This window comes from Carassius auratus, chromosome 50 (genome assembly GCF_003368295.1).
Source record: "Carassius auratus strain Wakin chromosome 50, ASM336829v1, whole genome shotgun sequence".
Lineage (NCBI taxonomy): Eukaryota > Metazoa > Chordata > Actinopteri > Cypriniformes > Cyprinidae > Carassius > Carassius auratus.
Window position 1 is genome coordinate 1,314,934 of NC_039292.1, and position 25,855 is coordinate 1,340,788.

At 36.3% G+C, this 25,855-nt stretch overlaps 1 protein-coding gene across 8 annotated transcripts in view; it reads left to right on the forward strand.

Annotated features, from left to right (window-relative positions):
* The window catches only part of LOC113066589 (neogenin-like), a 1,074,835-nt gene that overhangs the window by 1,293 nt on the left and 1,047,687 nt on the right, over positions 1-25,855 (forward strand). For 7 of the 8 annotated variants that reach the window (XR_003279195.1, XM_026238505.1, XM_026238499.1 and 4 more), the window contains exon 2: positions 19,803-20,120. Coding sequence is in view for 7 of the 8 variants with exons in the window: in XM_026238505.1 (XP_026094290.1) it covers positions 19,803-20,120 (318 nt within the window). In the remaining variant the exon portion in view is untranslated. Of the gene's footprint in view, positions 1-8,564; positions 8,779-19,802; positions 20,121-25,855 lie in introns of those variants that run through there. The other variant, XM_026238503.1, reaches the window with a different exon arrangement.

Here is a 25,855-nt window from a genome sequence, read left to right on the forward strand (position 1 = left end):
ATGTAGCTGAGAAGTGTGTACATTCGTGATCGGAAGGAAAGATGCTCGGCATGAACCATTAAATGTGAAGCCTTGTAATTGGAGTCATCTGAGAGTTAAACTGTCAGCTTAGAATAGTTTTTCAAAGGCGATTAATGATTTCCTCTTTTATTTCTGACTTTTTAGACACATTTTAGTTTTAAATAACCTTCTAGTTTGAAAAATGTTTAACCCTTTGATGTTCGTAGGCTTTATGGACCGGTCAATATGTAATTTATATATTTCATCATATGTATAGTCTTTTAAACTAACTTTTGTGGACTGTGGTGGAAGAGCACTACATTTCCCAGAATGCATTGCATGTGATGGACTTCTTCCGATTGAACTTCCTGTGAGTTGTAGGCAAGTTGATTATAATTCCAGTTCATCATTTGAAAGCGAGCCAGTTCTTCATGACCAATGAGTTTGGCCCGATTTTGGTACAAACTGTCTTTCTAAATGTTTAAATACCTTTGGTGTGATAACTTTTTAAGTACTTTGGTGATTTAATATATATTCATCATAACCATTCAGAACATTTTTCACATACAAAATGTGATTCGGCTGGTCATAAAACTATAATAAAGCCAAATGGACACTCAATTGCTTCTTTGCAAGCACAAAAATCGAATCTCTTACAAAAATCGAGTTGTCCCAGAGGTCTAAAAGCTCATTTTGCTAATACTTTTAGTGTGGAACACGTGTTGAAACCCTGTGGTTTGGTTTTGTGGAGCCACTGAAATCCATGAGTGTGGAAAAGATGGAAAATTACATCAGGAGAGTTGATGTTTGCAGTAGAAGACGTATTTGTCCTTCTCAATCCAGCGTTTGACTAGACGGACCCTCGGTCTCAGGGAAAGGTCAGAGCCCTGAAAGACAGGGGTCACTCTTGATTTCTCCTCCTTCGGTCTCAGTGAATAGAGAACTCTTGCTGGTTGTTATTGCTTCTCCAACACCTCTCTTGGCTGTTTTAAAGCTTGTTTGTGAAGAGTGTTTAGATTGAGGAGGGATGCGGTGAAGGCATCGTTTTAATGAGGTCAGGAGAGAGCTTGCTGAGAGGAGCCCAGTGTTTGACCCTAGCTGTGACGGTCTAGATACATGGCTTTGGTACGGATTGAAGGTCTTGACCGATGCCTGTGCCATAACAAAACAATTTCTATTTGTGTAGTTCAAATCATCAACAAATCCAATACACACATGCTTCACTGATCCATTGGAAGCAGGAGGCTATGAGTAATGGAAGAGAACCGATGCGGTCTCTAAAACGGTGATTAATTGGTTTAATTTGATCGTGTTGTACCTTCTGGGCTCTGTACACCACCTGATTTGTCCTCTAAGTGCTAATGAATCGCTAGAAACAACCTAATTTAACCCTACGGTCTATGAAAGTCCATTTAAAGTGGAAATGTAAACTTGAAAATGCATTTACTCGTGTCATTCCAAACCTGTTTGACTTTCTTCTGCAAAACTGAAGAGTTCTGCCCATTCAGTTTGGTCCAATACAACATTGTTCATACTCAATTGATTCATTGTATGGAAAAAACCCCCAGAGGTTTGGAAAATGAACGTAAATGGTCCCAGAAACGTTCATTTTTTGGGTGAACGATCCCATTAACCCAACACTTCAACTGCTTCAGAAGATTGAGCTCTCACAAGCAATCTCTGTTTAGTACTGGCTTCCAGATCGAGCTGTGTCTTTCAAAAGTTAAAGCAATGGGCTGACATGGTAATTGATCTCTGATTGGTGGGTTTGGGGATAAATGGAGAGAATTGTCCAGTTCTCCAGACCACATTTTAACTGCCCCCCCGTTGATATCATCTCACTTAGTCTCTGTAGGGGAGACAAATCACAGCCTTTCTTGTACAGAAACCTGCTGAAATGCAGTTAGCCATTTTTAGGTCTGAACACTTTGGCTTTATATTTAATGGATGGCCTCAAAAACAAACCATTAGATTGCATTTTTATTGCATTTGAAATGTTCATTCCAAGTATTCCTGAAAATACACCATATTGTGATGCATCCATTGGATCCAAGTGATCGAGAGCAAGCTTAGGTCATTCTTTGTAGTTTGTATCCACCGGGCTTCCATTATTTCTTTCATACTTCAAATGAAGCCACAATGTAAACCAATCTTCACATTGCCTAACCTCTTACAAATTATGTATTTAAAAGGGCAGCCAAGCTTACTTTAATGTCCTTTTGTACTCCACTTTACTGAAAGGCTGTAAAGGGCATCCAGATTCAAAGATGACTGGTGAATGATAAACCAGATTAGCTTTATGGAAGAGTAGCGCAGTTTGTCGTGAGGGATGAGACGGGGTTTGCTGGACCCTGAAAGTGGTTGATGTTGGTGATGTAGAGCAGAGATGCATTTAAAACCCAAGTAAGTTACAAATTGTTGTGTAATTGCTAAAAAGTTGGTAACTCTGTGTGGGCTGTTTGCCTGAGGCTATGGTGCATTTGTTGATCTCTTTCTTTTTATATCATTATGGCCCATTTTTGGGAGAACTTTCTTGTTCTTAGTTTTAGTTCCAGCTTTTTCCTTCATTGGTTAGAATTTGCATGTATTTTGCGAAATAATGTCCCTCTGATATGTAAAATACTTTTGATGAAGTAGAATTCTTCCAAACTGGCAATTCCTGCTGTGAACCCAAAAGGAAGTGATAAAAACAGTGATAAAAGTAAAGTTTGAAAGATCCATAATTACTTAATATCGATTAGGGATGCACGTCACAACATCGGTATCGGCCGATAAAAGCTTAAAATGACCATTATCGGTATCGGCCGATATGAATATTTCTGCCGATGAGCCAAACCGATATTCTCCAAGTGAAATAATTGACCTGTTTTTCAGATGTGAATGTCTGTCTACATTTGTAAAATAATACATTTATGGTAGAATCAGTGCAGAAGAGATACATGGATTTCTCTTCAGTAAAATTAAAGTTTAAATATATCAGTATATATTTGTATATATATCGGTATCGGCATCGGCCAAAATTATTTTGAAAATATCGGCATATCGAATATCGGCCAAAATCCAATATCGTGCATCCCTAATATCGATCCAAATGCTGAAAGAATGATTGAGTTGAATCAATAATCATGCAAGTATATTTCCTGAAGGACAGGCTGACTTCTGCAGCACAGATCCCAGGGTGCCTGCTGATGGCAATTCATTTAATGATCGTGTTGTTTCCCTCATTGCATTGTCAGGAAGCCAATTCATTTCATCCTCAAGTAGCGGCGGATTGCAAATATTTAGCAGGGTTTATCTCGGAAGCAGACGGCCTCGCCTGTGCGTAGCCTCGCATCTGAAAGAAATAGCTGTTTTTGCTAATTAGACATGATTGAAGGCATGTCAGGAGTACACGGGTCGTATACATGGAGTTATAATGGCAGGAAACATCCATTAAACATGCCCCGACTCCCAGGGGACGCTCATTAACCCTTCCCCTGGATGAAACTAATAAATTGTGTGTTTTTCCCCCTGGTGGTAGTGTGTAATGTCTGTCTGTTGGCTATATGAAGGCCAGGATGTGATTTAGCCTATTTAAATGTTTTCTATTCATTTCAACCTGTATTGAATTACTGCTCTATCTGTTGGCGTCATTTAAAGAGCCTAAACAGTGACTTCATTTTGACATTGACGTAAATATCTTCATTCATTGTGTAGATTGATTTGGACTTGAACGCCCTTTTGACGGGTGAACTATGTTTCACGTATTTATTTAGTGATGTTCTCTTCGTGTCTTCAGAGGTTTGCTCTGGGCCACAGTGGGTTATATTGATGAGTTTTCCTCTGGGGAAGCTATTGTGCGTTGTGCAGGAAGCCTATAGGAAGAGCTGTTCATCTGTCTGTGTAAATACAGCCGCGAGTGTGTGTGTGTGTGTGTGTGTGCAGAAAGGGTTGAAGCAGTCAGTATTGTGGCTTAAAAGACCTGGATGAGAATACTGTAACATACACTAGACTCTATAAAATAGAGCTAGAAATACAGTGCATGCATCCACTAAACCTCAGTTTGTGTAACTCATTCATTAAAGGATTGTTTGCTTGTAATGCTGCATTAAATGCATTTCCATTTTATTTTGCATTAGAATGCATTTGGGAAAATTTCTGTGCAAAGAGTTAATACAGGGGTTTTTCTTAAATTGTTGTATTTAAATTCCATTCTGTGCTTCAACATAAGAATATTTTTAAAAACGGTTCACACAAATACAATATCAAGTGGGTAAATTCAGGAGTTCATGTAGATTTCTTGAGCAAGTTGTTTTCATTTTGATGCAGTGCTTAACACAAAAATGTTTTTCTGATCAATTGACACACATATGATTTTTAGTTGGATTATTTCTATGCAAATAGTTCATCACAAATTGTCTCAGTTAATCCACTTTTGCAAATGCCATTGTGTTCATTGAACTATTCTCGCATCTGATAAAATTTTCAATGTCAAATGTCACAGTTATTGTCAAATCAATCTAGAAATTTGTTATGGGATGCTTTTACGAAGAATTTGCTCAAAGTAGTTTTGTTTGTATTTCATTAGTGTAGTTTCCAGAAAACTCTACGAATACTGATATACATCTGATATACAAGGTGCATATTTACACGTAATAGCAAACAACATTTTTCCACAAACCGCTTTCCTCCGTAAACTTTAGTCTTCTGAAGGCTTGCTTTAGTCCCATGAAACTCCGGTGTCGTTTCAGGATGTGCTTTATTAATGAAAACCGAAGTGCCATTTATACACACATCTAACCCTAACCCTAAATAGAAGCAGTGCTTTTAAATGCAGATGTTTCTGAACCCCAGTTATAGTGGTTTCGAGCATATCTTACCCAGAATCCTCAGAAGAGAGCTGATAATTTTCTACATTTCAGATAGATTTTATTGATTGTCTCAAGTTGCATTTATCGCTATGGAGTGAGCATAACTTTTGCATCTGTTATCTGCTAAACTTTTAAATTATCGGCCGATTCATTGAGTCGTGCTGCACAATAAAGGTATGACATAATGTACTGTTTTGATGATATACAGTACATGATGAAAATGGTAAAACTGCCCTCCTCTAACATGTTAGATTAAAATGAGTTTTATTTCGGTGTATGCATTGAATCTTTGATACAAGTCACGTGAAATTAAAGGCTAGATCACCTAAAAATGGAAACTGTCGTTGGTTTTTTTCACCTTCATCTTTATTAAACCCATGTGACTAACTTTCGGAAGCATGCAAAAGATTATCAGTGTTTTTTTTTTTTTGTTTGTTTTTTTCACACAATGAAAAGTCAGTTAAACATCTTCAGATCGTCTCCTTTTGTGCTAAGCAGAAGAAATTCGTACAGTCATAACTGATGACAGAATTATTATTTTTGGATGATTTTATTCTTTTAAAGCATCTCGGGGTCCCTAAACTGTCCTTTACAATTTATTTCCATCATTGAATCGTAGATATTTTAATGAAATGAATGCGAAGACTCATGTAGCCCTCCTTTTAAACCCTCAAGCTTCTCTCTCCCTCTCTCTCTCTCTCTCTCTCTCTCACACTGTTGTTCCTTTTTATGTTTTGATTGATTTATCCACTGAAAAAAACTAATGACTTTCCCGGAGCAATTTTGACGTGATGACAGTGACGGATAACAGAGATGTCAGTTTATTAACGGTTCCTAAGTAGTTTATTCCGCTCGCTTTGATGACCAGGATGTTTATTTCCCTCCCATCCAGAGCGTTTGAGCGTTTGTTGTCACTGTTGTTTAACCATAAAAGCCACGGTTTTAATTCATAGAGTCGAGGTGATTTCACACTTGTAGAAGTGCAGAGGAAAGCATGTTGTCGAAGTGTGTGTGTTTGCTTGTTCTGCTTGGAATCAGTTATTTATTTCCTAATGCCTCAGCTGTGTTTTAATTAAGGATGTGTGCTCGCTGCGCTGTTGGAAATTGATTTACATTTGTTTGAAAATAAGAAGTAATCAGAGATAGTTCAGATGAAAACCGCAGCACAGTTTTAAAAACCCTGTATCGAACTGATACTCGTCACCATTGACCATCGGCCATCGCAAAACTCGACTTAAATAAATAATTCTCCCAGAGTTTAACATTTTTGGCCATCCAAGATTAGGATGAGTTTGTTTCTTCATCAGATTTGGAGAAATGTAGCATTGCATCACTCGCTCACCAATGGATGTGAATGGGTGCCGTCAGAATGAGAGTCCAAACAGCTGATAAAAACATCACAATAATCCACAAGTAATCCAGTCCATCAGTTAATGTCTAGAGAAGGGAAAAGCTGTGTGTTTGTAAGAAACAAATCCATCATTAAGTTGTTTTAACTGTAATTTAAGACTATAACATATTTCATAATAACACTCGCTCCAGTGGAAAAAGTCCATCTGTTGTCTTTCACATCAAAATCCACCCACATTATTACTTAGAACTGTTTTGGACTGTTTTTGCTTGCAAAATGTGAGTGATCTGTGCATATTTCTCTCCTGATTCAGACGGGATACTGCCGAAAGCAATATTTTGGATAGAGGACTTGTATTTTAGCTAGAAAAAATGGTTTGCAAGTAAAACATTATAGCTTTTCCCTTCTTAAGATGTTTACTAATGGACTTGGAGTGGACTGGATTACTTGTGAATTATTGTGATGTTTGTATCAGCTGTTTGGACTCTCATTCTGACGGCACCCATTCACATCCATTGGTGAGCAATGCTACATTTCTCCAAATCTGATGAAGAAACGGACTCCTCTACATCTTGGATGGCCTGAGGGTGAACACATGTTCAGTAAATGTTAATTATTGGGTGAAATATTTATTTAAATGTATAATGGTAGCCTTAAGTTCTGATTGAATTACACTCACTGTAATGCACTTCCCTTCATGTCTTTATTGGGCAACACATTCATACCCATCCAATGAGACCATCCAGCTGAGGCTGAGTTCTGTGTTTGTATTGTGTTTCGGGAGACCTGCTCTCTCCGAAGGGCTTTGGTCTGTCAGTTTCTTTCTGCTGCAGAGATGTTCGGTGTAAACTCGTATTACACCCTCTTCTCCTTCTGAAGCCTCTGACACAAGCTCCTAAAGCAATGAGAAAAGTGCAGCTCGACTGTGATGGACCTTACTTTAAAAGACCCAAGGAATGAGAGAAGGAAGGGTGGAGAGAGCCAGGACACAACATATGCTTCATGTGTACGTCACACACACACACACACACACTCCATCACTCGCTGCGGCGCTATTCTCATGCATCTCTCTTAAAAGAGAGAAAGAGACTGGAGACTTCATCTCTGGAACATACACACATCATGTGCTATATATCTGAAGTTATAAGATGGAGGAACAGATTGATATTTAGGGCATGCTTCAAAGATGTTGCTCCTCACTGTCCCTTTACAATCAAATATGAAGCTTTTGCCTCGGGACATCCTTTTTGTAATTGCCTTATTTTTATCTTTTTTTTTGTCAGAAACCATATTTTTACAATGTACAAAGTCCCCATTTGCTTGAATTATGCGGAAAAAAGCAACCAGTTCATTCTTTAATATTTATGCTTCTGCCAAAGAAAGAAAGTCGAATTGTTTTGTAATGAAATAATGCGGAGTAAATGATAAACGTGCAAATATCTATGTATTGATTTTATTCATTTATAATTGGGATGCTCAATATTAGATTTATTATTATTATATTACTAGATTTGTATTTTTTTTAATTGACTTTTTATTTGTTTGTTATTTTCTGTAATGAATGCGAGATGAATAAAATAATTTTTGATTTAGATTTCAGTGTTTAAATTTTTTTTATTTACTTGTTTTTGTGCATTTTTATTCATTTATTGCATATAAATTAGGGATGCAAGATATTGGATTTTGGCCGATATTCGATATGCCGATATTTTCAAAATAATTTTGACCGATACCGATATATATGAAAATTTCCGCCTGATATATTTAAACTTTAATTTTACTGAAGAGAAATCCATGTATCTCTTCTGTACTGATTCTACCATAAATGTATTATTTTACAAATGTAGACAGACATTCACATCTGAAAAACAGGTCAATTATTTCACTTGGAGAATATCGGTTTGGCTCATCGGCAGAAATATTCATATCGGCCGATACCGATGATGGTCATTTTAAGCTTTTATCGGCCGATACCGATATTATCGTGCATCCCTAATATAAATTGCAATTTAGAATGACTACTACTGTGGTGTTCTGTGGGAGTCAAAGCGGTGTTCTCATAAACAACTACTACTCCTGAAGAGTAGTCTCACTGCTAAATGGACACTTTATTGCTCAAACGCACTTTTATTGAATTATTAGTGCAATTCACAAGCTTCATTTCTGCTTTAAACCCTCTGGAACACTGGCTTAATTAAATTCCATGATATATATATATATATATATATATATATATATATATATATATATATATATATATATATACAGAAAGAGATTTAAATCTTCTGCATCACACATCGACTTGAGAAACCCACCACCGCAGCTCTCACTTGACTTGATCCTGATTCTCTTTATCCTCCAGCCTTTTTCCTGCCGGATGCAGTCGCTGGGAATATGGAGCTGGCTTCGGAGCGCCATGAAGAAGCAGCTCTGAGAGAACCAGATCATCTCAGGCTGGCTCTGTTTCACTTCAGATGGACTGACCCTTATTTCCGAGCGCTCCGGCCGTCTCGAGAGGAATTCTGATGAGCTTCCTGATGTCAGTGCTGGGGAACGTTCTGTCAGATTCCTTCCACAGTAAACGGATCAAATATTCATCTGTTCTGAAACCAATGGCCTCTTTGAAGATATTTTTGCATTTGTAAACATCCTACAGCTAAGCTAAAGAACTACTTGGCAGAAGATGTATCTCCATTATTAATATTATTATTATTATTATTATTATTTTTTTTTAGAACCACGTTTGTTCCTCAAAATAGTTTTACATTTAGTCATTTAGCAGATGCTTTTATCCAAAAGCAATCAAATGGAAGCAATCAAAATCAATAAAAGAGCAATGATATACATTGTATTATAGTATTGTTTTAATTATATTATTTGCATTCCTATTTCTTTAGAAAAAAGGTTCCTCCTCAAAGTATTTTAATAATAATAATAATAATAATAATTGTATAATTTTTTTTTAGAGACCTTTTTTACTCAAATTATTACTTTTATTTACATTTTAAATTATTTTAAATTACATTTAGAAACATTTATCATAATTGTGTTGCTGTCTATGAATCCTCTTGAGGCAACATTACAGAGATTTTTCCCATGGTTAAGGGATGTTTAGCACAAAATAACATGACATTTTCCAAATCATACATTTACACCCCATTGTTTAACTAGAAGGATCCTGTAAAAGATGCAAAATAAAAGCATGAACACCCATTAGCCATAAGCTCTAAAGTTTTCAAGCGACTGTAGAAATGCAGTAGGTGTTTTCCGGTTTGCTTGGACATGAGTTTTGATGTTTTTCCATCTCACAGACTGTATTTCTGGGTCTAATGTTTACTTCGATATGCGGTTGCCTCTCTGGGGTCTTTTGCAGCGCTGTTGCCCCTGCTTTATTTATTTGAGGATGAATTATACATGCTGTCCTTGGTGGAAAAGCCCTCAACTTGATTCTCTGAATTTGTGTTGGGAAACAGTCTTGCCTTTTGATTGTGTGTGTGCATCGGTCTGTTTATTGACACAAAATTGCATCAGTAAGTAATTTACATTTTATTTAAAACATTCAAATTAGTCGCAATAACTAAAGTGACTTAATTTCCAAAATCATTAGACTTTGCTCTTTGTTGCTCTCTGATCTGAGACCAGCTGTGATGCTTTATTTACGATTGATTCCAGTGGTGTTTGTGCTCTTGAAGTCGCCGGGGAGATGTTTATTGGCATCCAGAGTCCTCCTTCGAACAGCTTTCTTCACGGATACTGGTCTTTAAGCCTCGAGTCTGCATGGTGACGCCAAAAGAGTTGACTCGGAGCACCCATTAACTGTCCATTCAGTGCTAATTAATAACCCTGCCCCAGACAGAGCAGGAGAAATGCTTCTGCTGTGTCCAAAAAAAAACACGTTTGTCTTTCAATTCCTGGCCCACCTGCCCTGCTAATAGAGCCACATCTAATTTATTATACTTGACTGAATTAAATGAATGCATTAAGTTAATTTAGATATTAATCGAATCCCTCTGAGTTGAATGATGGCAGTGTCTCGCTGTCCCACCTTGCATTGTAATGGCATGGTAATCCATCTTCTCTGTCCTGTTCATCTCCTTCTCTTCAGATACCTGCGCACGGAGATGTCAACTAACCCGGCCTCGAAACATTCAACAGTTAAATCCACGTAAATGCTTTGCATTCTTGCGCTGACCTGAAGTCTGGAGCGCTCCGGTCTAAACGCATCTGGGAAAATAAGATGTGATTTTTTTTTCTTAGAACAAAAGTGCTTTGTGGCTCTTGATTTTTATCCATTAGGAATTGGTTTGATTGTGAAAAGTGCTTAGGAGTTAATTGAAAATTGTCTGAAACTGTGCTCACCCTAAGGCCATCCAGGATAATATTAGCTGGAGAAATGTAGCATTGCATCACTTGCTCACCAGTGGATGTGAATGGGTGCCGTCAGAATGAGAAAACAGATGGTAAAAACGCCATAATAATCCACAGCACTCCAGTCCATCAGTTAACATCTTGTGAAGTGAAAAACTGCATGTTTTCATCTTTTCCATCTAGACGTTATAACTTAAAAACGTAAAAATGTCCTGATGGATTTATTTCTTACAAACATGCGGTTCTTAAGACACTGATGGGCGGAAGTAGTGTGGATTATTGTGACGTATAACTTGCATAAAATAATTTTTAGATGTGACTTTGGTCTAAATCATAGTTGGCATCTCTGATCTCTGATTTAGTGAGATTTTGTCTGTATGCTACAGATCTGTCTCACATGAAAGGGGGGGGGGAAGTTGTAAATGAACAATTAGCTCTGTACTTGTACTCTGCATAATGACAATGAAGTTGAATCTAATCTAAACTGAATTATTTAGCTCACAGTCCAGGCGTCATGGGTTGGCCTCGTCCCAGGTCAGTTCAGAGCTGCAGAAAACACAACTTTCTGCCTCCATGAGCACCTTCTGCGGCTTCGGGAGACGTCACGTGATTCACGGATTCACCTTCGGGTGAACCCCTCCGCTTTATGTTCGGTCTCTCCTGAACAGAGCTCTTCAATAATGAAGGAGATCTGCTCACGAACATCTCTCTGTCAATCATTCTGTTCAAACTAATCATGTTTGTTTGATGTTTGTTTGTTCAAAGCCGTGTTTCCACCAATTGTCAGAAGCTGCGAACTGTACCACTTTTTTGGGACCCTTCCATTGAGGTTCCTTGCACATTAGTCGGTATCTAAAGGGTGGCGCTTGACTCACTGATGTCTTATATAAGGTCTATTCAGAAATATTCAGCTGCTTTATTGCTTGCTCCAGAGCAATGACCCTCCTCCATCCCCAGCTCCTCCTCTCGCCACAGTCTGGACTTTTTTATGTTTCTTGTTGAATCAGACACCTTTATATCTTGAATAATGATTATACTGAAATCTCGTTTACTAACATTAATGATATCTGGGAGTAGGGGATTTATTGATTGTCTTCCTGCTCATTCATGACCGTTTTTTTCCCTCCAAATCCAAACTGCATGCTAAGTGTGAGACATTTTGACGACCGTAGTCCTGACAGAATTGAGTGTTATTTTCCTGTTTATCACTGTGAAGCTGCTTTGACACAATCTTAACGGTTTAATTAAATATTGTTCAGTCTATCTAGAGGCACTTCACAGATGGTCATGATGGCGGGAGCTGGACTATATTTAGTCCCAGAGGCACAGGTGTTAAATCAAGTTCATTTATAATCATCATTTACTCATTTTCATTATCACTTGCTCCTTTTTCCCTCATCTCTCTCGCTCTCGTTCTCTCAAACTGTGCTGGAGGAGCTCAAAGTAAAAAAGTAATCTCATGACAATGCATCAGATTTTTGATTGGGCACGGATTTCTTTTTAATCGGGAAGCATCTGTTACAGACACATGAATGGAGGAAATAACCCCGTTTCTCTTTGGAGAGGATGTCGTGGATCGTTTCTAGCATTGACCCTATTTGATTAAATCAGGTGGGGGTCATAGCCTCGGGGAATGAATTAAACCGTGTGACGGTAAATCAGACTTGTTCGTACTGTAAATGAAATCCTCTTTAGAGCTGGGTAAGAACGACGGCTTACTGAAACTCTGAGATTCACCTGATTTTAAGAGCTCGTATCAGTGAGTGATTACACGGCTCGCTTGCATCTTTATCTCGGTTAAAGACGCTGTGAGAAAGAGGAAAGTCCTTGAGAAGAGAAACCATCATCTGAACTCACAAAGGCATCAGATTGGTTCCTCATTTTGCTTTGGTGGGGTGAGAGGAAGCATGTTGTGAATGCAAATGTGATCTCTGAAAGCAAGGGATGCATTTAACTCCATACGTGTGGGTTTAACAGAACACTTATTACAGTTACAGTCTGTGCTGGAGTTTCTGAATTTCTTGCAAAAGACGTTGCATTGAATCATTGGCTGGATTTAGTTGAATGCACACACACTTTGTCTTTATTTATTTGATCTTTTAACCAAGGTTACTCCTCAGTTGAACACAAGCAATGGGTTTGTTCCAAACTGCACTAGACTTTTTTTGGCATCATAATGAGTTTCTGACCTTTAGATGTATCCAAATATTGAAGATTTTGGGTTTAAATGGCCAAAACTTGAAAATCCTTGGTGACTGATCACTATGTGGAATTGCTTCTGCAAACGTAAAAAATATAAGACAGCATTGCATTTGAGGATAAAATAATCTTAGGATGAATTATGACTGGTTCAGCTCAAAATAAATCATTTCAAATAGTGGGGGGGGAAATCCTGTGTGTTTATTAACAAGACAATAATATGTAGAATATATAGTATGGAGTTTAAGTCTTTATTTTGCTTTGGTAAAGGATTTTAACTGATTGAAACTCTTTTGGCACATTTATGTGAACTCTTATTTTTGAGCTGATTTAAGGAATCAAGCATTGAAAAACATGCCAATTATTTTTTTTCTCTAGGAGTTTCTTTTAGCAATGTACTCTTCCTGGCACGATTATTATCAAACCTGTTTCTAGATCAGTGCCATGACTCTCAGAAAGTACATTCACATTGTGCTTCAGGCCACATCTTTGATCTGGAGTCAGTCCTTTACACTCTTTCTCTCGGCTTGATTTATCGTCTCTACACCTCTGCTTTATCTCAGCTGCTCGGGTCGAGCCGTACTGCAGGTTCACTAGCTTCATGATGCTCCAAACCATTTACACAGAGGCTAAATTAAACACTAAAATTTTGAGTTTAAACACTGCAGCATTAAACAGTTAGAAATGTTTAGCGTAGCATGCTGAATACTCATTTTGCATGCTATATTTAAAAAAATAATCAATACAGTGCATTGCATGCTTATTTTCTTAATTGACCTTTATAGTTCCTGTGTTTGCTCTCGGTCTTTGACTGCATGCATCTGTACGAGTCAGATAAAGACTAAATGATGCATTTTGAAGGAGGATGTGTGGAAAAACTCATAAAACCACCAAAACCAGAGGGTGAAAATCTCTGTCTACCTTGGTCTCTCAGAAATGGGTTTGATAGGCCTGTTATTACGCAGAGATGTGACTTGCCTTTCAAAGTGACAGAGGAGATTGATACCCGTCTTTCTCTCCTCTCTCGTCTGGTTTGAATGATTTAGTCATTGCACAATGTGTATCAAGTGAAATCATGTTAAACTCTTTTTTTGAGTGTGTGTTGTTTTCTCTCCGCTTGCACTGATGTGGTCTTGGTCTCTAGATGAGATCATGGAGGTCATTAAACCTCCTCCGTGTCCGTTTGGGATCTGCTGATCTCAGCGGGCGCTCGGCGCAGGACGAACTAGAATCAGAGGTCATTGATTTGCTCAGGAATATCTTCTCTCGCTGCAGGGAACGGACCAACACGGGTTTGTCCAATTTCTGCTTTTATTTCTGGTTCAGGCAGCGTGTGATGCTTGTGTGTTCATTTTCAGGTCGTCCAAAGTTCATTTTTAAATGTTATTGATTTTTTTTATTTTTTTTTTCAAAGTGTATTTTTTGTTAGTTCAATTTTTATGTAAGTTTTTTTTTTTAATTAAATTAAATTTTATTTATTGTTAATTGTTTGTTAGCTAATATAATTGAAATAGTGGTTTAAATAGTTTTGTTGCTTTTGTTATACAAATTTCATATTTGTCATGGTGTTTGTATATATTTTAAGTTATTTATACTTTTTATGCAGTTACTCTGTCTTGCAAACGTCAATTCTCTACATAAATATAATAATCTAGATGCAAATGTTTGGAGCGTTGCAAGCATGAACATTTTAATATTGATCTGTATTAAAAATGAATGGCTTTTAAAAATGATAACTGTTGTCCTGGTTTTATTTTGAGTAGTATTAAATGAGTATTGAACAAAATTAGAGAAATATTGTACTATAAAATAAAACGACTTTAAAAATGTAAAAAAAAATAATTTGGGGAAAAATTACAAAAAGCTTACACTGTTTAAAAACCATGCCAGGATTGTTATATTCTTATTTATATATTAAATATTTCTTTAATATTTTGTAAAAAAATGTAATGGTTAATATTTAATTGTGCATGCTCATTTGCTTTTTTTGTATCTTGTATAATAATATATATTATACATATTATATTATTGATTATTTATTTTAATATCAGCCTTTTGATATCAAACCGGGATTGGTGCATCCCTACTAGAAATAATAAATGTCAAATTTAACCCCGAGATTCTCTTCGAATGGTTTTTCTGACTCTAGTAATGAAGGATAATATAGTTCTTCATTACTCTTTCTGTTCAGAAGGTTATTGGTATCCAATGAATCAATATTGAGATGTTTGCTCCATCTTAAAAGTGTTTGAGATGCAGAGAAATCGAACAGACTTTCGAGTCAAGACTTTTACGTCCCGAGAGATGAGTTGATTCCAGAACTATTATCTGTCATCATACCCTCCGTTTCCGGTTGTGATTGTGCCTCTGTCTCCAGGTGAGAGTTGAATTATTTGTCTTTGAGAGGACTGCTTTGTTGTGTGTTTTGTGTTCACTGTTCTGTAGGGAGCTAATGGCACGTAGAAACTATTTCTGTTTGGCCTCGATCCCTCGCTGGAAGCATCCCGAGGTTAATTCTGTGCTTTTTGGAAATAAAGGAGCGGGAAAAGTTGGTTGAACTTCAGCAAGCCTGGGGTAAATGCTTCGCATCAGATTTCACACTGAGCTCTGGCCATGTTTGCATGTAACAGTGGGCCTTTATTATTTTAATTTGATTGATGTCAGAGCCTCCTTCAATAGTGCCATTGTGTCAGTGGACCAGAACTGACTTCCCCTTACTGAAATCAATCTTTTATTGGTAGATACCACCTTTAATAGAGTACTGTTCCCTGACAAGTTAAATTTAAAAAAATAGTAATAATTTCAGTGCACAGCAATAAATCCAGTTGTAAAATCCAGATTGTGACCTTCAGTTTGGTTACTATAATCATTGTGATATAAATATGGAAGCTAGTTTACAAGTTTTCAAAATTTGTGCTTCATTATATTATATTATATTATATTATATTATATTATATTATATTATAATGTTATTTGTATCTAAATTAATTTAAGAATTATTTAAAAAATTGCAGAATTTTAATATATTATACTTATTTTTAAAAAGAAATAATAGCATGATTGTATATAAATATAAATGTTTTATATTATGCTAAATTCGTTTTTAAAATTTAATTAATAAGAGTATAAATTATATATTTTTTTACCTTTTTAATACATTTAAACTTTTATCAGTTTGTTTTTTTATATTTTTCATTTATTTGATTTATTTTAATTCAAAAAATTTTATATAAAAATGTAATATTTATTTACTAAAACTAAAACGATTTTTTACTCAGTGTTTTCTGTAACTAAGTTCAAGATAAATGCTGTTAATATCAGAAAATTAGGAAATAATTTAATAAATAAATAAATAATATATATATTTTTTTTTTAGGGTTTTTATATACACCTGTGGTTGTGGTGCTTTCTGAAAATGAAATTATCACTGAACCCCAAGAATTACCCATAATGTTATTAGCTAAGTGTGTCAGTGCCTGATAATTTTTTGGGTCGTTTCAAAAATTAAGTAAATTTAGGACATTGAAATCGAACTGAAGCCCATTACTTAGCATGAGGTAATCGAATTAGCTGATAGAGTTGGCAAAACACTTGGGTTCAATCGATGGGATTGTCCCAGATTCTGGTTATATTGGGTTCCTTGTGTTATCAATATGTGTGGAAATAGATTGTAGTATATGTGTCCTCTGAGATCCTCAATTCCCTTGCTTTATGAGGTAAAAATGGAGTCCTGAGGGAGGAACCCCTCTCCACCCCGATGAGCACTGCTTTTATTTCTGTGAAGCTCTTATAGAGATGGATTGCATGCACCATTTTTTTCTCTCTGAATCTATAATCTTGGGTCCAGCATGAGGTGAAGTATCCTAACATTGACTGGCAGAGCAGCTATTTATAACCTGTTGAGTGCTAATGACAGGCTCTGCACTTAGCTTTAGCCACACATTTTGCTTTCAGCATTAAAACCTCCCTTTTCCCCTCATTGCGTCTGATGTTTGGAGGTGTTTGTTCACGGAGCAAATTCTGATTTATCTTGAAAGCGTCAGGTAGAAAAGAAAAAAGCCATTGCCTTTTGTAAGATGAAAAGACAAAAGGAAAAACACGGATGAAAGCAAAGCACAAACTCTCTAATTCTCATTCGAGTCCCCTTAAGTGAATGTGAGATGAAGAGAGAAGATGCAAAAGAAGCTGCTGATGGACAGTTGTGAGCACGAAGCTACTTGAATATGAATACAATGTCTTGTGTTCTTTAGCCGTCGAGAAGGAATGACTTTAAGCATCTGACAGTACATACATATAGTATGCACCAGTAGTTTATCTGTCAGTGTGAACGCTGCTCTGAGATTTCACTGAGAATTGTGATGATGTTTTATTACTCTGCAAAGCTTTAATGTGGCGTAGGTGATTGAACATTCTCCATTAAAGTTTAATGTGCAGAGACAACTAAATGTGCCATTTATGAATTCATTCAGAAACAGTGTGTGCTTTCAAAACACTGATCCCCATTCGGGTGACTTTATATGTTTTGCATGGTGCAGACTTCATTGGCCTTGCATTTATACTTATTGGTCATTTTTTTATTTTATTTAGGCATATGCATTTAATTTTATTTTAAATGACTGTTTCTGTGGTTTCAGAATAAATCGATTGATTTATTGATAAAACTCTACATGTGTAGAACAGTGTTTTCTTGTGCCACTAGAGGTGTGTAAATTACACATTTCACATTTCAGTTCTGCCGAAGGATGATGGTTTGTGTTCTTGGGTTTATAATTGTGATTTTTGTGCATTTAATGTTCTGCTGACGGCTATGAAGGCATGGCAAATCCCTGCTTGTGTCGTCTCCTCAAGCGTCATTGTGTTTCCTTTCACGCTCATCGTCTCTGCGCCGCTCTTGTATTCCCCACAATGCAACAGTTTGTCAAACTGAAGCTTGTCATGGTCCATTAGAAAGAGGAAGGGAATCATATGTGACACTTTAACCGATTTCCTTTTGTATCTCGGCTGTTTTTCTTCCCCAGCAAATTCTCGTTTTCTTTCAATCTTTGTATGTGTCACTATCTCTCTCTTGCCCTCTCATTCACCACTGTGCCATTTCCCTGGAGAGAGCCCTTAGCCCTTTCTGAGAGGTCTCGCTGACTCAGTCGGTTTTGAAGTGGGTTTTCCTCAAACTGTGTGGAAGACTAAAGCCAACAGCCTCCTTTTCTGTCTCTCTTTACGCTTCTGGGTCAAGGATGCATCACTTGTTGCCCTCCAACAGTAATTGGAGGGCAACAAACATCCAAAGCCACAAACAGGGGTGCGTTTGGCAACATCAGTCCAAATGTTTCCCAGCTGGATTCTCCTCAATTAGCGTGCAACTGTGGCTTTGCTTAGCGATGCATGTTCCCTTTTAAGACTGAGAAAATGCATGTACACAATTTTATATGTCAGTTTGAATGGTTTTCAACTTTCTACAGTAACTCTAACTCCTTGTTTTCCTAAACTTTTGTTAAAGCTTGAAATGAAAGATTCATTGTTAGTTTTTTTTTATCGTCAGTACATTGAAGGAATTAAAGCTGCTAATCTGTGATTTTTTTTTTTTTTTTAAAAGCATAAATAATTGTTCTTTTTGCATCTGTTTTTCAGGTAAAAACATTTTTAGCGCCAAATTAACTTGCATTACAAGCAAGCGGCGACCACATTAGCTTCTGTCTCAGATTGCTATGTATTCTGTGCTTTGTGTTGTACATGAGAAGCGTGTCATTTCTTACATAATTAAAGTTTTATGGTTTTTATTTTATTGCATGCAACTGGTGTTGCTCCCAAGACCCAGATTTAAGTAAAGGGATAGCACAGCCAAAAATAAACATTTTGGTATCATTTACTCACCCTCGTGTCTCTCCAACCGCATTATACTTTGAAACACAAATTAACATATTTTTAATAAAACCTGAGAGGTTTCTGTTCCTCCATTTAAAGTGAACATAGACTTGAATTAAACTGCTCAATTAATATGGTTTCGTTTTACGATACCTTTATGGTTCTTTTGGTAACCTGAATTTTAAATGGAGAGACCGAATCCTCTTGGGTTTCATAAAAAATACTTTTTTGCATTTTTAAGGTCTTGAGGGTATAGAAGCCTCTGAATAATAAAAAATAAAATCAATAAAAGGTTATTGCGACTTTTTATGTCCACAATTTCGAATTTTTTCACAGAATTGTGAGACATTTAATTAAAAGTTAAAATAAAATTTTTGGGGTGGGGGGGTTATTGTGTTCAAAGCATTATGAGTTTATATCTCACAAATCTGACTTTGTAATTCACAATTCTGAGATAAACGTCGGAATTGCGAGTTTATATCTGACAATTATGACTTTTTTTAACTCGCAATTGTACGTTTATATAAAAATCAGAATTGCGAGTTTATATCACGCAATTGTGACTTTTTTAACTCACAATTGTACGTTTATATAAAAATCAGAATTGCGAGTTTATATCACGCAATTGTGACTTTTTTAACTCGCAATTGTACGTTTATATAAAAATCAGAATTGCGAGTTTATATCACGCAATTATGACTTTTTAACTCGCAATTGCAAGTTTATATCACAATTCTGAGATAAAAGTCAAAATTGTGAGTTTATATCTTCCAGTTCAGACTTTATTTCTCAGAATTGCGACTTTGTCTCGAAATTGTGAGTTTGTCACGCAATTGTGAAGTTTTAACTCGCAATTGTAGGTTAATATAAAAATTTGGAGAAAATAAGTCAGAATTGCGAGTTTATATCTTCCAGTTCAGACTTTATTTCTCAGAATTGCGACTTTGTCTCGAATTTGCAAGATCATATCATGCAGTTATGAGAAAATAAGTCAGAATTGAGAGATCAAAAGTCGCAATTACCTAATTTTTTTATTCAGTGGTGGAAACCTGCTTCTATATGAGGATGAGTAAATGATGGCAAAACTTTCATTTTGGATGAACTATCCACCCAACTATCCAAAGTGCATCGGAATCTCTGCGAATCCTCTAAAACGTTCTTTTTTCTGTCTTCAGGTTCAGATATTCGAGGCTTTACCCCGTTCCAGTTCATGGTTGAACCCGTCGACACGCTGGCTGTACGCGGCCTCCCGGCGGTCCTGAACTGCTCGGCCGCTAGCGACGCTCCGGTGAGGGTGGAATGGAAGAAGGATGGGACGTTCCTGAACCTGGTAGCGGACGACCGGAAGCGGCAGCTAGCCGACGGCTCTTTGCTCATCAGTACGGTGGTCCACTCCAAACACAATAAGCCTGACGAGGGGGTGTACCAGTGCGTGGCCACCATCGACAATCTGGGCACCATCAGCAGCCGAACCGCACGCCTCACAGTGGCAGGTAAGAAAACCAAGCTGTCGAGGTTCAGAAATTGCATCAAATTTGATACGCGAAATTCGAAACTGCATCAAAATAAAAAATTTACAATCGAAGCTACATGCCTTACGTTTTCTGATTAATAGTTTATTATTTTTTTAGCAAGTAAAACATTGTCACATGTCTCTTTGCTGTGAAATATATAAAGTAAACATAACAACTTTTATAGTTTTAGTAATATTTCAAGATGCTTCAAAGACTATCCATAATTGGTTTTTTAGAAAAAAATAAATAAAATACAATACAATTCGAATGTCAGCTTTAGGGAAATCTTTCTTTGTTCATCATTGTATTGCATTGCAATCTATTTTAACCCTACAGAGCTTTGATCATAAAACTAAACCTTGGAGATATAGAGTTACAATAGATATTTATAGAATTTTGTGTAAGTATCTGATATACTCTCAGAAAGATTGCATTGATTTAAATTACAAGCATTTTACTTACTAATATTAATATCAGAATCTGCACCACATTGCATAATTTTGACCCTCTGAATAAAATTGGGGTGTTTTTTTTTCCCCCCTCCAAATTCTAACTATATTATACTATATATGATGTATTATATTATGTACAGAATGATGTCTAAATATGATACTCTACAAAAAAACAGCATACAATCTTTTTTTATTGAAAATATCTGACTTTTGATTGCAGACTTTAAAGTTTCTGAGCACATATCTCACAGATGATAAAAACCTGTAAAACTATGCTATTTGCAGTGTTGTGCTAGTTACTAGTTACTTAATTCAAAAAGTAACTCAATTACTTTGTTGATCACTTAAACCAAAAAGTAATGCATTACTGTTAAAAGTAACTTTTTAGTTTCTTTTTTAAAGAACTTTCTTTAATGTTCATATTAATGCGCTTTTATGCGTTATGGTCTATACAAACAGACAGTAAAACAGAAAGTAATTTTAAACACTATTTTGATTAAGTCAGACCAGCACAAACTGAATATTGTATATCACAAGGATTTCTGAAATAAATAACAAAACACCTGAATAATATATTCAGAATCAAAAACTAAAGTAAAGTGGCTTCTGCATCATAAAAGCTGTTGTGTTGAGCCCTTAAAAATGTTCCTTTCACAGCTTAAGTATGAAAACTATCAACAATGGACAACATAACCCAGAACATTTTGAAATAAATAAATGAAAGCAATCTGAATTATTCAGAATCTATATATACATAAATGCTGTTTAAAAATGAAATCTATGCTATCATGGTAAGGAGCTGACTGAAAGCCGGTGACTCCACAGTAGAGACAGGTGCATGTTTTCAACAATATTTCACCTGGATGAGAAAAACATACAGAGAATCACTTAAGACACTTTGCTGTAGACCCATTCCACATAATAATATTAATTAAAACTGTATGTTAACACGTAGGAGCTTGCTGCATGAATCTGTGAGTAGGCTACAGTTTACAAATCCATGGGAACGGATTGCGAAAGTGTGCGCGCAGATTATGAATTCGTGGGCACAGATTCAAAAACCGAGGGTACGGTTTACAAAATCTGAGCGCAAAGATTGGAAATTCATGGGCTAGGATAGGACATTAGAACCAGAAAGACACAGCTTACATTTGACTCAAAGGTTTTTGTCTTTATGCTCAACTAAAGTGAAATAATGAGCATATTTCCACTTTGAGAAACTCGTGTTGCTCTCGCCTTGACTCGCCATGACTGCCGCACACACTTGAATAAACGGAGACACGCCCACAGTGCGTCTTCGTGTTTACAGTGATTAGCATCCACCAATCCTACAATGCGTCGCTGCTGCAAACAGGTTAGGCTGCACTTCATTCATTTAATTAACAGTTAATTAATTATTTAAAAAGTAACGGACAATGCACCATGTGGTAACGGAGTTAATTTATTTAAAAAGTAATGCGTTACAGTATTAGTTACTGTCAAAAGTTACTAATAATGCGTTACTGCCCAACACTGAACAACACTGTTAGAAAAAAGTGTTCATTGGGGTTCTATATAGAACCATAGGGTTCTTTACTCAACTCCCAAAGAACCTTTTATTTTAAAAAGGTTCTATAATGACAAGAAAGAACCCTTTTGGCACAAATGTTCTTTAGGCTATTATTCATTCATATATTACATTATTCTGCAACATTTTGTATTTGTAATTAAATTATTGTTTGTAGTAACTTAATATCACATTTTAATCATGCTGATTTTTGGAGAAAAACTGAAATGGCACTCTTCGTGTGATATTGATTAACTACATATAATGATATAAATATATACATTTTCAAACCCCCATATCTTGAATTTTGTGATCATTCACATGCATTCATAAATGCATTTGAATCAGGGGGCTGCCAGGAATTTTGGGCCCCATGACAAAAAAATCGAATTGGTCCCTCCTCTGCGCAGCTGTTGTCACCACATCTCTAGGACCTAACAGTCCCATTAAAAGCTTTACATAACTCTAATCAAAGGCTTGCAACTGTCTTGCTGCTTGTAGTTCAATTCTAGTACTAGCAAAATATTTACTGCTGGTGATTTGTAAATGCAAATCTGCATACCGTATGCAGTTCACTATTTGATGCAAGATTAAAAACCACCATAAAAATCTTTTTAAAGCAACACTGTAACATTTTTACCTTAAAATAATGTTTCCAAAATCGTTTCAGTGGTTCATCAAGTTGTAACAGGGTGAAAGGCACTTATGACTCCCTGGGGTCCCTGGAATGATGCTTAGTTATTAACACAGTGGTAGCTAATTTATATGTAGTTTTCTAATTAAAATAATCATTAATTCTTCTTTTTTTAGACCAAATCAATTAAGCTTATGAGAAATTTGAATCAAGGAATACATTTGGAAAATCTTGAATAAATTATGAAAATTTAAATTTTTGGGTGAACTATCCATTTAACAGAAGTGAAAAAGGAGCAACTTTATATATATATATATATATATATATATATATATATATATATATATATATGTGTATATATATATATATATATATATATATGTCTAATGTATATATATAAATGTATAATGTATATATATAATGTGTATATGTGTGTGTGTGTGTGTGTGTGTGTATTAAAGAAACACAATAAGACAAGTACAATAGAGATACAAATTAAACTCATTTTTCAGATACTGTTTTACTTAACGTATACATTTATTTACCGTCTTTTTTTGGTTAAAATGAATGACATAGGTATTTAATTTGGAATGCTGTCCGGGAGGCATGCATCAAATACTGACTCACGTTCAGTTTTCACACACCTGTTCACGTTCACTTAATCCATAACCGACTGTATTTACTTGAGATACTCTACACTATAAACATCTGGACTATTGTGTGTGTATTTGAGCGCTGAGAACTGACCGCGCGCTGTGTGTGAGAACTGAGGAAGTGGAGCGTGTGCGCGAGAGAGAGCACTTCTATCAGCGTGATTCCGCCTTCATTAATTTTACGTTAATCGACCACTAATTGTGACTCCTTGGATGCTGAGGTTTCAGATGCATTGTTTCAGATCTCTAGTTCGCGTTTTATCATTTATTAGCGCGCCGTGCATTGATTGACTGTCTGCAACTAACTAACACCGTCACTGATAAGTGCGCTAAGGCAGGACCAAACCATTTCATGCAGATACAGGGGGGTGGTCGGTCAACATAGATGTTTTATTTTTTGGTCAATGGTGATATTTAACTTTTATTGCCAAAATAAGTAAAATCAAAGACATCATTTTATTTTTATTTGAAATATACAATGATGATGGTTTGAGGATGCTTTACATTAGCCTAGATGCTGCACTTTTTAGGCACGATTTGTTTAGTTTTTGAATATACTTGATACTGTTAAAAGGCACATCATTAAAACAAAAAATACAAGTTCACATATCACACCTAAAAACGCGTGGAAAACGTAATTAGAACTAGCTACTAAATTAGTTAGAAATGCCTATCCATATACAGCTATGATTCGCGAACCCCAAACTGACTCAATGATTCGCGAACCCGCTCCGAACTCCCGAAATGACTCAATGATTCACGTTCCGAACTCCCGAACTGACTCAAACGATTCGCGATCCCGCTCCGGACTCTCGAACTGATTCAAATGATCCGCGAAGCCGCTCCGAACTCCCAAACTGACTCAAATGATTCGCGATCCCCAAACTGACTCAAATGATCTGCGATCCCGCTCCTAACTCCCGAACTGATTAAAATGATTCGCGCTCCGAACTCCCGAACTGACTCAAATGATTCGCGATCCCGCTCCGAACTCCCGAACTGATTAAAATGATTCCCGCTCCGAACTCCCGAACTGACTCAAATCATTCATACTCGCGAATGATTCGCGAACCCACTTTGAACTCCAGAACTGAATCAAATATATATATATATATACTTATAATCTTTCACTTTTTGGGTTTGGAACAGCATAAGGAGCAGTGTTTTTCATTTGTGGGAGGAATTAACCCTTTTAATTTCCATTTTGCAACAATCTTAAGGTGTTAAATTGATTTGTCGACTTCCTCCACATGCATGTACCACGGTTTTTCACTCAGTTTTTAAATATAAGAAATCTGACAGAAACAGGAAATTTTACTTCAGGTTTTTGGAGGGCAGTGTTTCGCCTTGTCTTTTAACTCCTATAAAGCATTCGACACCTGTATACTTCAAATTTCGGCCTTCTTTATTCTCAAACAAAACTCAGTCTCTTTTAATTTCTCCAGCTGTCAGGTGAAATCTCCCAGAGATCTGGCTTCTGAAGCTGTATCTTGGGCTCCATATGCTGCTGGCGGAAATAAAAGATGCTTTTCTGAGCTCGGATGAGGAATGATGTGTTCAGGCTTTCAGAGGAAGAGAATTTGCATCAGTGCATTATACTGCATTAAGACTCGGAAGAGCTTTTGTGCTTGGGTTTTAATGCCTGTCAGTTGTGTGTTTGTGCTGTAGCTGTGCACAGTGAATGTGACCCCTGACAGCAAGAACAATTACTCGATTTTACAGTTTTCTGAAGAAAATGAGTGCTGATTTCCTGCGTGAAACGTACTGCTGTTAATGCTATACTGAGTTGATGTTTTAGGAGCTTTTTAGCTATGATTATCTGCATTAATGCATTCATTGCACAATGAGTGTGCATCTATGGGATTTTCTGTTTTTCTTGTAAAAAATCTGATCAGTAGTAGCACACGTCGTCTCAAGACACATGATTTGAGTAATCATTAGTTACACTTCAAGATTTAATATTCAGAAAGAGTGATCTTTGAAAAAAAAAAACGTTATATCCGAATACGACTAATGAAGCTAAACTTGGCTAAGCTTTAGTTATCTATCAGATCAACCTACAAAGAAGCATTTGAATGATTTGAAGGGCTCTTAGAAGTATGATATTACTTCTGTTTTTCATAGGGAAATTACAATATTTTCTTAATCTTTAAACTTTTACTTTGATTGAAAACCCCAGCTTCAGTGAAAACAGGCTTACAAAAACATTTCTTGCCTTCAAATCTTAGTGAAATGCTTTCATCATCTGCCCATTAAAATGTCACAAATTATGCAAGTGTGAAAATAAAGCTTAACTGGTCCCAAATGTGTGCTAAACTCACATTCACTGTGAACCGAGATCTTCTGAGATGTCAAAACAGACGTGATGAAGTGATAAAGGCATTATTGTTTTGGTTCTAGTTCGTTTGACAGATTCTTTACCAAAGCAA